Raw genomic sequence first — 12,993 nt, 5'->3', positions numbered from 1 at the left:
CCCATTGTAACCTTTGAGGGGGTACTTGTGTACAGAGCACATACCCTCAGCCTTGTAGAGGAGAATTTCATAACAGAAGAGGTATTAAATATGACAATGATTCTGGAATAATAAGTCAATGTTTTTCTCACTGATTTTTGTTGTTGGGTATTTTAGAAAACAAAAAGAACAAATATGTTACTGTTTAGCAGGCAGACTTTAAATTAATTTGGGTAATAAGACTTAAAGGGTTTGCATGGTGGACTTGATTAATGAATGGGAGGTTTTGTGGTAACACCATGTGAATGAAAGAGAGTTAAACCAACTGGAGAGTGTTAGTTAAACCAACTGTTTAGAGTTAAACCAACTGGTTCTTCACAGAACTACACAACTCACTTAAAGATATCTTTCATTCACATGGTGTTACTGCAAACCTCCCATCATTGAATTTGGGGAATATTTAATGGTGAATGTTGGAACCATTTTATGATTCTCTCGATGAATTATCAGGATTTTTGAATCACAGCTGCAGTAGAGTGAACAAACAAAACGTTCAAATGTAGGGAAAATGGTACTTTTATTAAAAAATAATATAATTTGATCCTTCTTCCAAGCACTATCAATCATTTGTGAATCAAAATCAAGTCAACTTACAAAGCAGTTGCATTCTCTGCAGTTGTCTGGACGGAAACTCTGGCCGTTGTTATAGATACTCTCCTCAAACAGGCAACCATCGCATATTGGGCAGCAGGAGCCCTGGACTGGATGGGTACAGTCTGAATTGGGGCAAGGCATGGGACCACACTCCACACGGTTGCCCTGGAGTTAATTAAGTCACAATAAGGTTACAGACTTCTGCTGAACTTAAATACTACATTACTTAAAGGGAATGTACAACATTTGCTTTTGCTGCAATTTTCAGAAAAAAATGGATTTGGAGGATTAGTATGTTATAGCAAATGCTGTTGCACTGACTTGTTGCACGTTTTGGGCTTGTAAATGCTGGAAAAACTAAGAAAACCAATCGTGTTCTTGTAGTCTGGTTCGATCCCTAGCCTGACCCCACATAAGATGAAACGGAGCAATTTATAGACTTTGGGGAATTGTAAGGTCAGAGAATCAGTCTAGCAGGCTACAGGTGTGTAATCAATTGCAAAGAAAATGTGGAGTAACTAAATTTGAAAAATTTGAAACAGTTTTTGAAAAAAGCCAGTTTTCTCCAATGCTGGACGGCCGACCAGTGTTGGAAAAATACATTTTTTCTTGAAATGTCAGCACACCAGGACCCACGATTTTACAGGATGCTTTAGACTGTCATTCCCTAACAATTCAGTAAGGTATTTCGTGATAAATGGATCATTTCGTTTTTTGATGCTTGCAAATGGTGTATCTTCCCTTTAACTTCCCTTTAACTTTCAAACTTTAGTGTGCTTATAAAGTAAAAATGTGTTTAATCAAATAATCCACAAATTACTATCATTAGTATTTGTAATGAAAGAGCTGTATCCTCTCTGGGTGATCCCTAGTTGCTATTTCCCAGGTTTGCAACACTGCTAATGTGTATAAAGCAAATGGAAAGCTCTGTTCATTCAAAAGTTGGAGCATAAAAATACTGTAAAACATGGTGCATGCAGTCCAGGTGTCCTATTTTTTCATATTTAATCAACTGTTTTTTCAATATATTCATCAAGGGAATCATCAAAGTGGATGTGTGCTGTATGTGTTAAGTGGCAGACCAAGGCCCCTCCCCCAACCGACAGTGACCCAAATTTTCTCAAATAGAGAGCCCCCCCCCACCCCCTCCCCGGCACACCCTTTGCACCTTGTCAGTACCTCTCTGGATGTGCATTTGGTGTTTGGGCAAAATTACCTGTTATTCTGTGTAATCAATACACAAAAGAGAAATTGAAAAACAGTTTTTACCCTGCATTCACACTGCCGACAGCGATCTGTTGATGAGAACCACGTGTCACCATCCACATAAATACGCCCTTCATATTCACACTCTGAAACAAAAATATTGGCCACAATGCAGAACAACGTAAGAAGCTAAACCACTCCAACAGGGTGTCGCAAGACCAATCTGAAGGGGGGGGGGGCATGAAACACCCTTCGTGCTGACAAATAGCCAGGCTTCTTTTTCCTGTCAGCTGACCATTGCAAAATAAAAAGGGGGGGGGGGAAAGTGGACACCATCTGACTACTGGAGGCACCGTTTAAAATGATCAATCTTGACTTTTGAATAAAGGCTGCACTCGTCGTTGCAACGTATTTGCCGATAGACACATGATTTTGACGACAGGATGACGGTGATGCCTACAAAAATGATTAATGCTAACTAAGAGAAACTTTTTGGGGGTGTCATGCCCCCTCCCTCCCCCTCATTCGCCATCGCCTTCAGGGTCCAATTTCATGTGTCTGCAAACCATGGATATCTGTGCCAATGATCACAATTCATAGCTTGCACAATGTAGGCAAATGCAAAAAAAATGTCCTAGCTTAACAATGAAATAAGCTAGTATTTAGGATCTGGAGGTTGATGTGTTGAGTAAATGGCACAGAATGTTTCTATAAAATGAACTTTTTCACAGGGATTCACACAAGGTACAAGCATGAGGGCAACATATTTCTTTTATACTGTCAAATGTATTTATGACGTCACGGCCAATATTTCTGAAGCCAATTTCCAAAGGCTGAATGCATTTCAACTCCAACAAATATTTGCCAGGAAAACTTTGTGATGTCAAATTCACTCGGCATTCAGGGTTTAAACCAGCCTCTAAAAGCGTGATTGCTGCACCCGTAAAAAAGAAAAAAATATACAAAAAATGCAGAAATATTTTGAACATGACGGACATTACCTTGACATTGGGCACAGCATTGACCAGGTGGAGTTATTGGGACTGGACAGTTTGTAGGTCGACACTGTATGTCAGAACACTCAACATTGCCATTCTGAAAAAAATGTTAAAGAATTAAACATTATGCTTCGCTCCACAAAATTCTGTTGACTAACTCTGAAAGATTTTTAACTTATCATGTTGTGTAACTTGGAGGATTGTGACTTTTCTTTTAGTATTGACACCGAGCGTGAGCAATAGATGACGCTTTGTGACCACTGTTTAAAGGGAGGGACACACCATGGGCATGTACTGGTTCGGGTGTATTTGGCGCGATGTACTTACGACTTATTCACTTTAATGTGCAAATACCAATGTCTTTCAAAGCGTTTCCTCTGACTCTACCTTGGTAACTATTGAGGGGGTACTTACGCACAGACTCTATAAGTTGATTCGGAGTATTTCACATTTTTGAGCATGGTCTTTAAATTTAAGTCTGAGTACTTCAATATTCAAGTCCCAGTAATATTAAGATGCTGTAATGTAGACATACTCAAGAACTGGCAAGAGATTAATTTGTACATCTCACCTGACAAGTACAGCTCTGACAGAGGTGGTTAGGATGAACAAAGACGGCATTATTGGTGTACTCTACACCTTCAAAGAGACAACCTGGCCAAATCAAAACACGAATATTCATTAGGAACTGACATACATAAACTGGAGTTGAAAGCCAACAACGGAAATCAGAAAACCTCCCGCTGAGAAAAAATGATATGAAATATGAAGGAAGGTAGGAGCGTTGGAAATTACCAGGAAAAGTAACCAATATATTGAATAAAAGAAAATCCTCAAAGTGAAGATAAGTCTGGTCCCAAACACCCTGTGAAATCATTCTGCCAGAAGTGGTTTTGATCGAAAGAAAAGAATCATTGAAGGCAGTATGCTCACTGGCAAAATTTATTACGTGCATAGCAATGGAATCCAGTTTCGATCCCAAAAATTGTAATGATGTTTTCTGTTTTCTCAAAATGCACTGACCTGTTAGTTGTTATGTACCCTACTTGAGATTTTGAGCAATATTGTTGCTTCAAACGAAAATGCATAGAGAGCCAATGATCCTCTATGCCTTTAACTCTATTCCCCCCCCTTTTTTTAAATCTAGTTTTATAAAGTATACAGTTTGCAAGAGAATGGTATGTATGAGATTGTTGGTGTCTCAGTTTACAATTTTCAGAGTTTCAAAGTTTTGACTTCAGCAGACCACAACATCTCTTCCACAGAACCAAGGTAGTGGTGCTCATTCCTCATGATGAAAGTCCTCATGTGTAGTTTGCCGTTTTATTTTTATTATTTGCATCAGAAACAAAGTTTGGATTGCATTCTTGTAATCTAAAATGATTTCCATTCTTTTTTTTTCCGAACACATGTTGCGGTCTATTGCTGGTTCCAAAAGGTGTTGGAAAAGCAATTTTATTAAATGCAATTGGTTAACGGTAGACTATGTACTACATCTTTGTGCAAACTCCAAATTGGCTACTATTGGTGATATGTTGTGATATTTAAGTGCTTGTCTTACCATCACATATTGGGCAGCATTGCCCTTCCCTCGGTAATGGATGAGCACAGAGTCTGGAGCATTCTATCGCTGCACAGAAGACTTGAGTATTCTGTCAATTCAATACACATATAAAACACATGATATAGACTCAAACATACAAACTATAAATATTTATTTACATAAAATTACATACAAGAAAAGAAAGAGAATTTTTGGGAGTCCGGCTGGTTCAGCGGTTCTGTCCTTCAACCTCTGTGACTCAGGTTTTGAATCCAGTCCAGTAGATTGAGTTTTGTGTTACTTGGTGATTCCAAATTTTCTCAGACTTTTAGGTCACTAATAGGTCAAGTCAAAAATAAACCAAGCTCTCCTTCCAACCCGCTTCCTTTTTTACTCTGTTTTTTTTAAAATTAATACATTTGCAATATATTTTGCAAATTTGTTCAATAAACATGTATTGTCTTTTTATTTGTTCCCAACAAAACTGTAGCTATGTAGAGAGGGTTATGGTTCTTTTGGACACAATTTTGTATCAGCAAAATAGTCAAAAAAATGGAAGAATCCATCTGGCATCTGGGAATATCCGCAATCTTGGGGAAAAAAGGGCCACCTCCTTTTTTCACAAAGTCCGAACTATTTCATTTTTCTAATCGGCCGTCCAAAACCTGGATTCTTTATTACCACCAAGAATGAAGTGAATTTGTAGTGAAGACATTTTCAGAAGGTTGCGCCTGAATGCTTGTCTACTCTTACCCTACATGTGCATCTCTGGCAGGGATCAGCTAGTGGTGTGTAGGTTTGCCCATTATCATATGTGACACCATTCACTGTGCATTGTCCTGTCAGAAACAAACAAACACACTCTTAGGTTAAAGCGACGATAGGAAGCAGAAATGGAGGAGGCTACACAGGGGTACCAGTCCCTGCCCCAACCCATCTCTTAGTAACTGAGGATTAACCACAGCAATACAATTTCCTTAGGGCTTAGTTCTCAGGATCTGGCTTTTAGTCAGTCTGTTTTAAAGGAGGGGGCTGGGGGTAATGCCATAGGGACAATGGCCAGAAAGATTAACATGGTTCCCAAAACTTTAAGAAAACAAAATTCTTTGAGGTTTTCCTGATATTTCCCAGAGAAATTTCCAAAATTCCATGAGAAATACTTTCACTTTAACAAGGTTGATGGGAAGTCAAGAGGTGGTTACAACAAAGTAGTAGAAAATAGGCACTTTGTTGATACTGCAAAAGCCACCATAGCCAGTCACTCATTGAACACAACTAGGACATGCACATGGCAGAAGACGTATGTATATGCCATACTGGTGCAAAAACCTTCCCTTCTAGGTACTAATCACTGCCAAATTTGAGTTTTCCCTGACTGGAGAAATGAAAAGTTATTTTCAAGGTTTCCCTGATTTCCAGAGTTGATGAGAACCCTGAAGAAAAAACCCACACTGGATGCTTTGGCTAAGGATATAAATTCTTATAATTGGCAGATACACTAAAAGATAGGGATAGAGCCAAGTGTGATAAAATGAAGCATATAACAAATATTAATCTAGACTGATTAAACTAGACTGATTGATGGCCTGACATGACAACTTGGAACTTTGCCCAACCTGTTTTATCAGAACAATACAGGTAAATCACCCTACTGTAAAATGGTACAGTCCACAAAGTTCCTTGTGTACACACACAGTACACTTGCACACACAACTGACCACTGTACATTGTACATGTACATGTACTGTACATGTACAGTACTTGTACAGTACTTGTACATGTACATGTACAATGGTACAAGCACTACACACACCACAATGCATTGATTACGAGCACCAGTGCGTGCCTGGAAATGCCATTCAATGCATTGTGCGCAGTGAAGCCACGCCTCCTGACACTTCTCATGAATATTCAAACATTCACACCCTGGGCAATATCACTGGTAAATGTCACAATATTTTGTGTTTTTATGAATATGACAGTTCTTTTTTCAATGAAACCTCAAGATGTGAGAGTACTTTTTATTCAGTTTGTTCATAAATACAAGTCTTTTCATTTTTGACAGGTTAAAATAAAACAGACTGGTATTTTGTAACCCAGCCAGTACCTTACTGTGAAACACAAGTTACACGCTTTACAAGACTACCCTAAATTACATTGTCTATCACTCTGGTTTCTCTGCATTCGCATAAATCTTTCGCCTTTTACTAAAGATTTCCGTGCAGAGGAACAATTTAATGAGTCTATAGACTAATTTTTTGCTGCCCAATCGAAAGATTGGGCTAACAAATAAACAAAAAGTAGAATTCTTAAAGATACCATTATTACAACAACTCATACTGGGAGCCATTGTTCATACACTATTGTGCCCACACAGTCGATTAACTTCATGAGAAAAGTGTTATCCAAGCCGTGCAGGCTGTTTGGGTTTTCAAGAGTTGAATAATTAATAATGGAAGGAATATCAGTATTTATCTATTCACAACCCACTACCATCAGTGCAGCTGCAAACGTCTCTTATCTAAGTACACGTACCTCATCTGTGAAATTCCATTATCACACTTATGGTAACCACAGGCCTTACTTTACTTTCCCTAACCAAGATTATTTGGATCATCATGGTATTTACTCCCATGCTCCAACCACCACGCACCCCTCTACCCCCCCCCCCCCCCAAACCACAGAGCTGTTCCTTGTTCTATGCCCCAACCAACAACACCACATAAAGAGAAGGGTGGCTTATTTGGCAGCCCAAATGTCAAAAGTCTTTTGCTGATAATAAATATAACCAGCAACTAACAGTGACACAAGTCATAAATAATATATTGCATTACAATGCATAACATTTTTTTCGCCAGAGGACTGCTTATAAAAGAAATAGTATCCAGATGCTTTCCCACCCAAAACTGTTACCTAAAAAGATTTAACTATTTGACACACGGAGTTGACAAGGATTATATAAACGGGCAAGATTAGGGCCCAATTTGATGGCTTTGTTTAGCATATGAGAAATATTCTTACTAAATATGGCAGAAAATTCTGCACTACTGTGTTGCATATTTCACAGGTGATGTACCAGTAGAAAAAAAAAAACCTCAAATGCCTGATTAAAACAAAGACTGGGACAAGGGACAACATACGTTTCCTCCAAACCTCACTCTTAAAAGGAAAAAGGGACTGCCGGAATTATTCATGATCATATTTATAATATTTCAATAATATTTCAACAATTTATCAATGCCAAAAAAAATCTTTAAAGGGAATATACAACATTTGCAAACATCGAAAAATAAAACTACCAAATTTGTACAAAATACCTTAGTAGGATGTTGGTAATTGACAGTCTAAAGCATCCTGTAAAATTATGGCACCTGGTGTGAAGTCAGTTTCAAGAAAATTGTATTTTTGGATACATTTCCAACAGTGGTCGGCCGATCACCGTCGGAAAAACCTAACTATTTTTCAACTACTGCTCCAAATTCACCATTTTTTTTCAGTCCAATTTTGTTTGCTATTGGTTACATGTTCATGGACGGGTGCAGGCCAGCTAGACTGGTTCGCTTACCTTACAATTTTCTGGCATCTAGAAATTGATCCATTTTATCTTTAGTGGAGTCAGGGAACCAGACTACTCCACCATTTGTATTTTTCTTGGTTTTTCCAGCATTTCCGAACGCAAAACTTCAAACATGTCAGTGTAACAATATTTGATCTATTATAGTAACCCCTCAAATATTTCATTTCTGAAAATTACAGCAAAAGCCAATGATGTACATTCCCTTTAAAAAAGCTCAGGTATGTCAGTGATAAGATCAATATTTAGATCAAGAAACCTGTAAAAAGTGCGAGTGCACAATAACCTCTGGCCGCCTTGCATGAACAAGCCCAGGCCGCCGTCCCACGTGAAAATCACGTGCTGAAAATTGACCAAAATAAGCCCTAAATTAAAATTTTGTAGTTATATTTTATGGGAAACTCAGGGGGTTTGTTTTTGGTCAATTTTCCGGGGACAGACATATGCAAAATAGACGCGCGTAATATACAATGGAGACAAACGTTTTCCCTGATAACTTTCAAGTGCATTTACTGACTACGGCATGGCATTTGGTCAATTTTTGGTCAAATATTTTTGTAACTTTCAGGGATAAACAGACAGACAGACAATCTGACCGACTGACCACCAAGTGCATGTAGAAGCTCCTGCCAGAGCTTAAAAAAGGAAATAAGTCTTCATCACCAAAGTCTTATAGAGAAACCAATGAAGACCAAAACGAGACGAAATCCCACACAGTGCATTAATGCATCACTCTAAACAGCAAAGGAATGGTTAAAAACCTGTAACATAAAAGGTACAAGAGAAACAAATGGCAATTTAGGAATGGTTTAAATCATAACTTCCACACAATGTCCTTGAAAGAACTACATAGGATATACAGCTAGTGGAAGCCTATTATATAACGTGTACAACAGGTTTCAAACCGGTGTGCAGAAGGGGATTAAAAAATCCCATACAAGAAGATACTGCACAGTCCTGTGGAAATACCAATCCTCAGGCATGTCTGGAAACTCATAAATCTTAGAACTGGAAACAAAGCACCAAGGCTGTATGGATGGGTAGGGATGAAGAAGCATCACACTTGTCTCTCAGTACGAACTTCCCTCAAGGGACTTCTTTGCTGACAAGACCTTTTCACCTGGAGGTTTCATTGACATTCTTGTCATAGTTTTAGCTTTTTTTTGCTTTTGGCAGCATTTCTCTGTCGCAGCATTTTTCCTTGTGATAAGCTGGCAAGAGCTGTGATTGGAGTTGTTCAAGGAACTTTTGCAACCCCATAAATTCGAGCTGTTTGGATGCTAGTTGTGATTTCATTCGTAAAGTGTTCGCCTTTTGCGGACGTTGAAGAAACCACTTTCTTTTGCATTGGTGATTGGTCACCGCTGTTCCCGAGACACACAATGTGTATATCGTACACTGAGAACGACACGAAAAAGGTATTCGTACTCCGTCCTGTCGGATGTAAACAAGTGGCATTTTTTCGTCTTTTCTCGGGAACGGTAAGACATAAGGTTAGTTTCCTTTCAACCAGATGTTTGAAATAGGCTAAGTAAACAATCCAAAACATGAAATTTTCGGGGATTTCAGGACCTAGTGCCCCTTTAAGATAAATTTCTGCCAAAGGACCTTTGTAACAGTTGCGGCCTTTTGATCTTTCATAGCGTGTGCCTGGGGATAGCCACTGGAGGATTTAAGGGGGGGGGGGAGGCGGCTCCACCTGAAGACCTCTCAGGCCCAGCCCGTCACTGGGCCCAGCAGATTGTCACAATGTCACCGACCTGTTTTTACTAGATTATTTATTACAAACTTCAGATAGCATTAAACACAACAGATAAAAAAAGTTTTCTTTTTTATCTTCAATCATCAAAACTAAAACTATGAATGATGAACACAACTACAGTAGACCTACTATAACAAACACCACTATAGCAATATACTGCAAATATGAACCATTGCATAATATGAAATATGAACATCCCTTTGGCTTCTAATTTGTATGTTTAATCACACAGAGCCTAGACAGCAAAACAATTACATAATGTGAGTTCTTTATACCAAACAATCTTGTGTGGAAACCATTGTGTTTGTTACAGAGACCTTCTACTGCAACAAATGTAACTCTACTTCCAACTTGTGTTTGTTGGACGTGACGGGCCTGCCTATCTGAATCACTGAGAGGCTCATTGGCTTACTGAGTTACTGAGTATAAAGCTGTATAGTTGGTCGCACGAGATGAACGTCGGACACTGATGGTCACTGAACCATGCTTGGGTAGTTTATAGTTGGCTACCCATGCAAAATTCAACTGTGAAGTGTGACGATCAAGAATAGCTACTGCTGAACAAGATATTCCTTTTTTTTGCTCTGGCAGTTGCTGCTTGATGTTCAGTTTTTATCGACATTCGACAAACTATTTAGGCCGATTTGTTTTATACAAAAACTCTCAAAGTAATGAATATTCATAAGCACTAACCTGTACAGACTGGACAGCATTTTCCAGCTGGTATGATGGCATTGGTGCAGTCAATGGGTGGACACACAGGATCTTCACATGTCACGAACCCATTCTGTTGACAAAATGTCATTTTGAAAGACAATATGAATATTCATGAAGATTGGAAACATGTTGTCCAAGTACAGTGGAACGCTGCTGTAACGAACATCGCGGGATCCACAGAAAATGTTCAGAATGGCGATTGGAAAGTTTGGAATAGCGATCGTTCAGAGTGATTTTGTGCCGCCGGTACTCAAAATGGCATCCGTCTGTTTAAATAGTGCTCTAATTGAAGTGTGCCCTCTTTTGACTTTTGAAACTTCAGCAAAGGGTGGCTTTTCCCTTCTGTTGATTTGACATTCAGGAATTAAAAATGGCCCAAGCAGCGTTTAAAATATAAACCAGTAGATTTTTTGATAATCCGTTGACATTTTTCAACAAAGATGTTCGGTACGTTTTGTACATAAAAACCAGGAGCCAAGGATGATGTTTGATATAGCCGAATGTTTGGTATAGCGATTCGGTATAGCAGCATTCCACTGTACTGCTGTATTCCTTTGAAAAGTTTCAAATGTGGCAAGTGATTCATTTGTTTTTTGTGCATATCTTTTTTGTAAGGCAACAAAATTGCTCAAAATCTTAATTAGGGTGCACGACAACTAACCTGTGGAAGTTTTAGCCCAGTGGCAACCAAAGACATTGAGAAAACAGAGAAAACATATGTACAATTTTTAGGGTCTTGTAACTGGATTTGGTACAAACCCAAGTAAAAGAAAGTTCGACTTTCTTTTAAACCACATTCAATGAGTGTTTTGTACCTAACAATACCAATTTAGGCAGAATAATTTCACAGGGCATTTGTTTGTTTAGTTTATCACAAATATGGTTGCTGGAAAATTGACTGATGCTTCAATATTTTTATTGTTAAGAAATAAGGCCCAAAAAAAAAAGTCTCCGGTTTCTGGTATGGAGCTTGCCCAAAAAGTGGTGCGGCGACGCGGCTTTTTTTTTTTTTTAACCTGACTTTTTTGCTTCAAATGTCGTCTGATGACTGCAAATGGTGCCCGACTAAACTTAGTAAAAATAGGCCTATATGGGATTGAAAGTCCAGAGAGGCCACATAAAGCTTATTCTCGACCATAACTCCATCTAAAAACACGTTAAAATTGTGCAGCAGCAGGATTCCAGTCAAACCAGTGAGTTTGGCGATTTTGAGACATCATCTTTTATAAAAAAAAAAACTTTTTCATTTTGCCGACGCGCATGGCTACAGCGACGCGCGCGCATACCAGAAACCGGAGACTTTTTTTTTTGGCCTAAAGTAACTATTTTTTAGGGATGTAAAGGTACCAATTTCAAGGATATGATACATATAAAGATACCGAGGTCACAATAAGATAGATATTGTGATACGTATCATGATCTCAAGTTTTGAGTTTTAAAAGGTTACAGTTTTGTACACAATCACAGGATGTGTTGTGCACAAATTGGATTCTGAAGTAGTCCGTCTTGTGTCTAAGTTTATTCATAGTTAAGTATCACAATAACATTAGTTATCCCGCGACCGCGAGTGAAACACGGAATAATGTAGTGCGTCTGTGTCCCAATGTGGGACACAGACGCACTACATCTTCCGTGTTCCACGAGCGCGAGCGCGATAACAAATTTATCTTCGAGCAAACTTGACGCACAGTAAAGATAGAACTAGCATGCTTAACGCGAGCCTTTCAGCAGTTTAGCGCATGCAGCTGGAATGTCGCTCGCATCTTGGAATAGTTTAATACGCAGGGTGCGATATCGACCGTGCAGTAACAGTATAATATCACACTGTTGTTGCCATGGATCGACCAATCAGGATCGAGGATACAAGTTTGCTTGAAGATAACGAGTTTTATATCACGCTAAATTGCAGCATTTTCGTGCCACACGTTTTGAGATATGGGAAGTAATGTTACATCCTTAACTCCTTTACTCTTACTTCTTTTAATAAGTTGATGTACACATGAGGTTTACTCAATTGTTGTGACCCCGGCCAAAAATATTGTCATTTTCATTCAGTACAAGATCATTTGTTTAGCTCTCTACTCATCAGCCCCAGTGTTCCCAGTGAAAGGCAACCATTGACAAGATGAGTGAGCAAACTGCTATGGGGTATCTTACACTGCATTGACAGGTCCTGCAGCTGTCCACTGGATCAGGGAAATTGTCTCCATTACCCCAGGGTTTGCCGCCAAAAGTACATCCTAAAATAAGGTGAAAAAAAGCAACATCAAATGTGATAACTATTTCTTATTTTGCTTTGATATATAGGGTGAGTAAAAAAAGAAACCCAAATGGCAGGATTAATTATTTAATGACGTTCTGCATGTAGCACTTTCAAAATCTAGGACATGAAAGCCCAATTCATAAGCTTTCTTTTAGTACAAAAATCATTCAAATCACTCATGTACTTTTCAGGTTATGAAATTTTAAACACAAACACTGTTTTTTTTAAGTTCTGTCAACGGATCACAGAAAGGGTGTTGGTTCAGCAAAATGAAAACTATTCTCATAGGGATATGTG

At 38.7% G+C, this 12,993-nt stretch overlaps 1 protein-coding gene and 1 non-coding gene across 3 annotated transcripts in view; one reads left to right on the top strand and one right to left on the bottom strand.

Moving 5' to 3' along the window:
* The window catches only part of LOC119721939 (kielin/chordin-like protein), a 137,557-nt gene that overhangs the window by 23,661 nt on the left and 100,903 nt on the right, over positions 1-12,993 (bottom strand). For both annotated transcript variants that reach the window (XM_038191895.1, XM_038191896.1), the window contains 8 exons: positions 12,591-12,673; positions 10,410-10,503; positions 5,134-5,219; positions 4,399-4,489; positions 3,409-3,491; positions 2,841-2,934; positions 1,903-1,985; positions 634-798 (listed from right to left, as the gene is read on the bottom strand). In XM_038191895.1, coding sequence (XP_038047823.1) covers positions 634-798; positions 1,903-1,985; positions 2,841-2,934; positions 3,409-3,491; positions 4,399-4,489; positions 5,134-5,219; positions 10,410-10,503; positions 12,591-12,673 — 779 coding nt within the window. The remainder of the gene's footprint in view (positions 1-633; positions 799-1,902; positions 1,986-2,840; positions 2,935-3,408; positions 3,492-4,398; positions 4,490-5,133; positions 5,220-10,409; positions 10,504-12,590; positions 12,674-12,993) is intronic.
* LOC119722243 lies at positions 6,545-6,664 on the top strand. Its single transcript, XR_005270426.1, has one exon. It is a non-coding gene; the product is annotated as a U5 spliceosomal RNA (small nuclear RNA).

Source organism: Patiria miniata, unplaced genomic scaffold (genome assembly GCF_015706575.1).
Source record: "Patiria miniata isolate m_02_andy unplaced genomic scaffold, ASM1570657v1 HiC_scaffold_14, whole genome shotgun sequence".
Lineage (NCBI taxonomy): Eukaryota > Metazoa > Echinodermata > Asteroidea > Valvatida > Asterinidae > Patiria > Patiria miniata.
The sequence above is the reverse complement of the archived record's forward strand: the minus strand, read 5'-3'. Positions and strand labels throughout refer to the sequence as shown.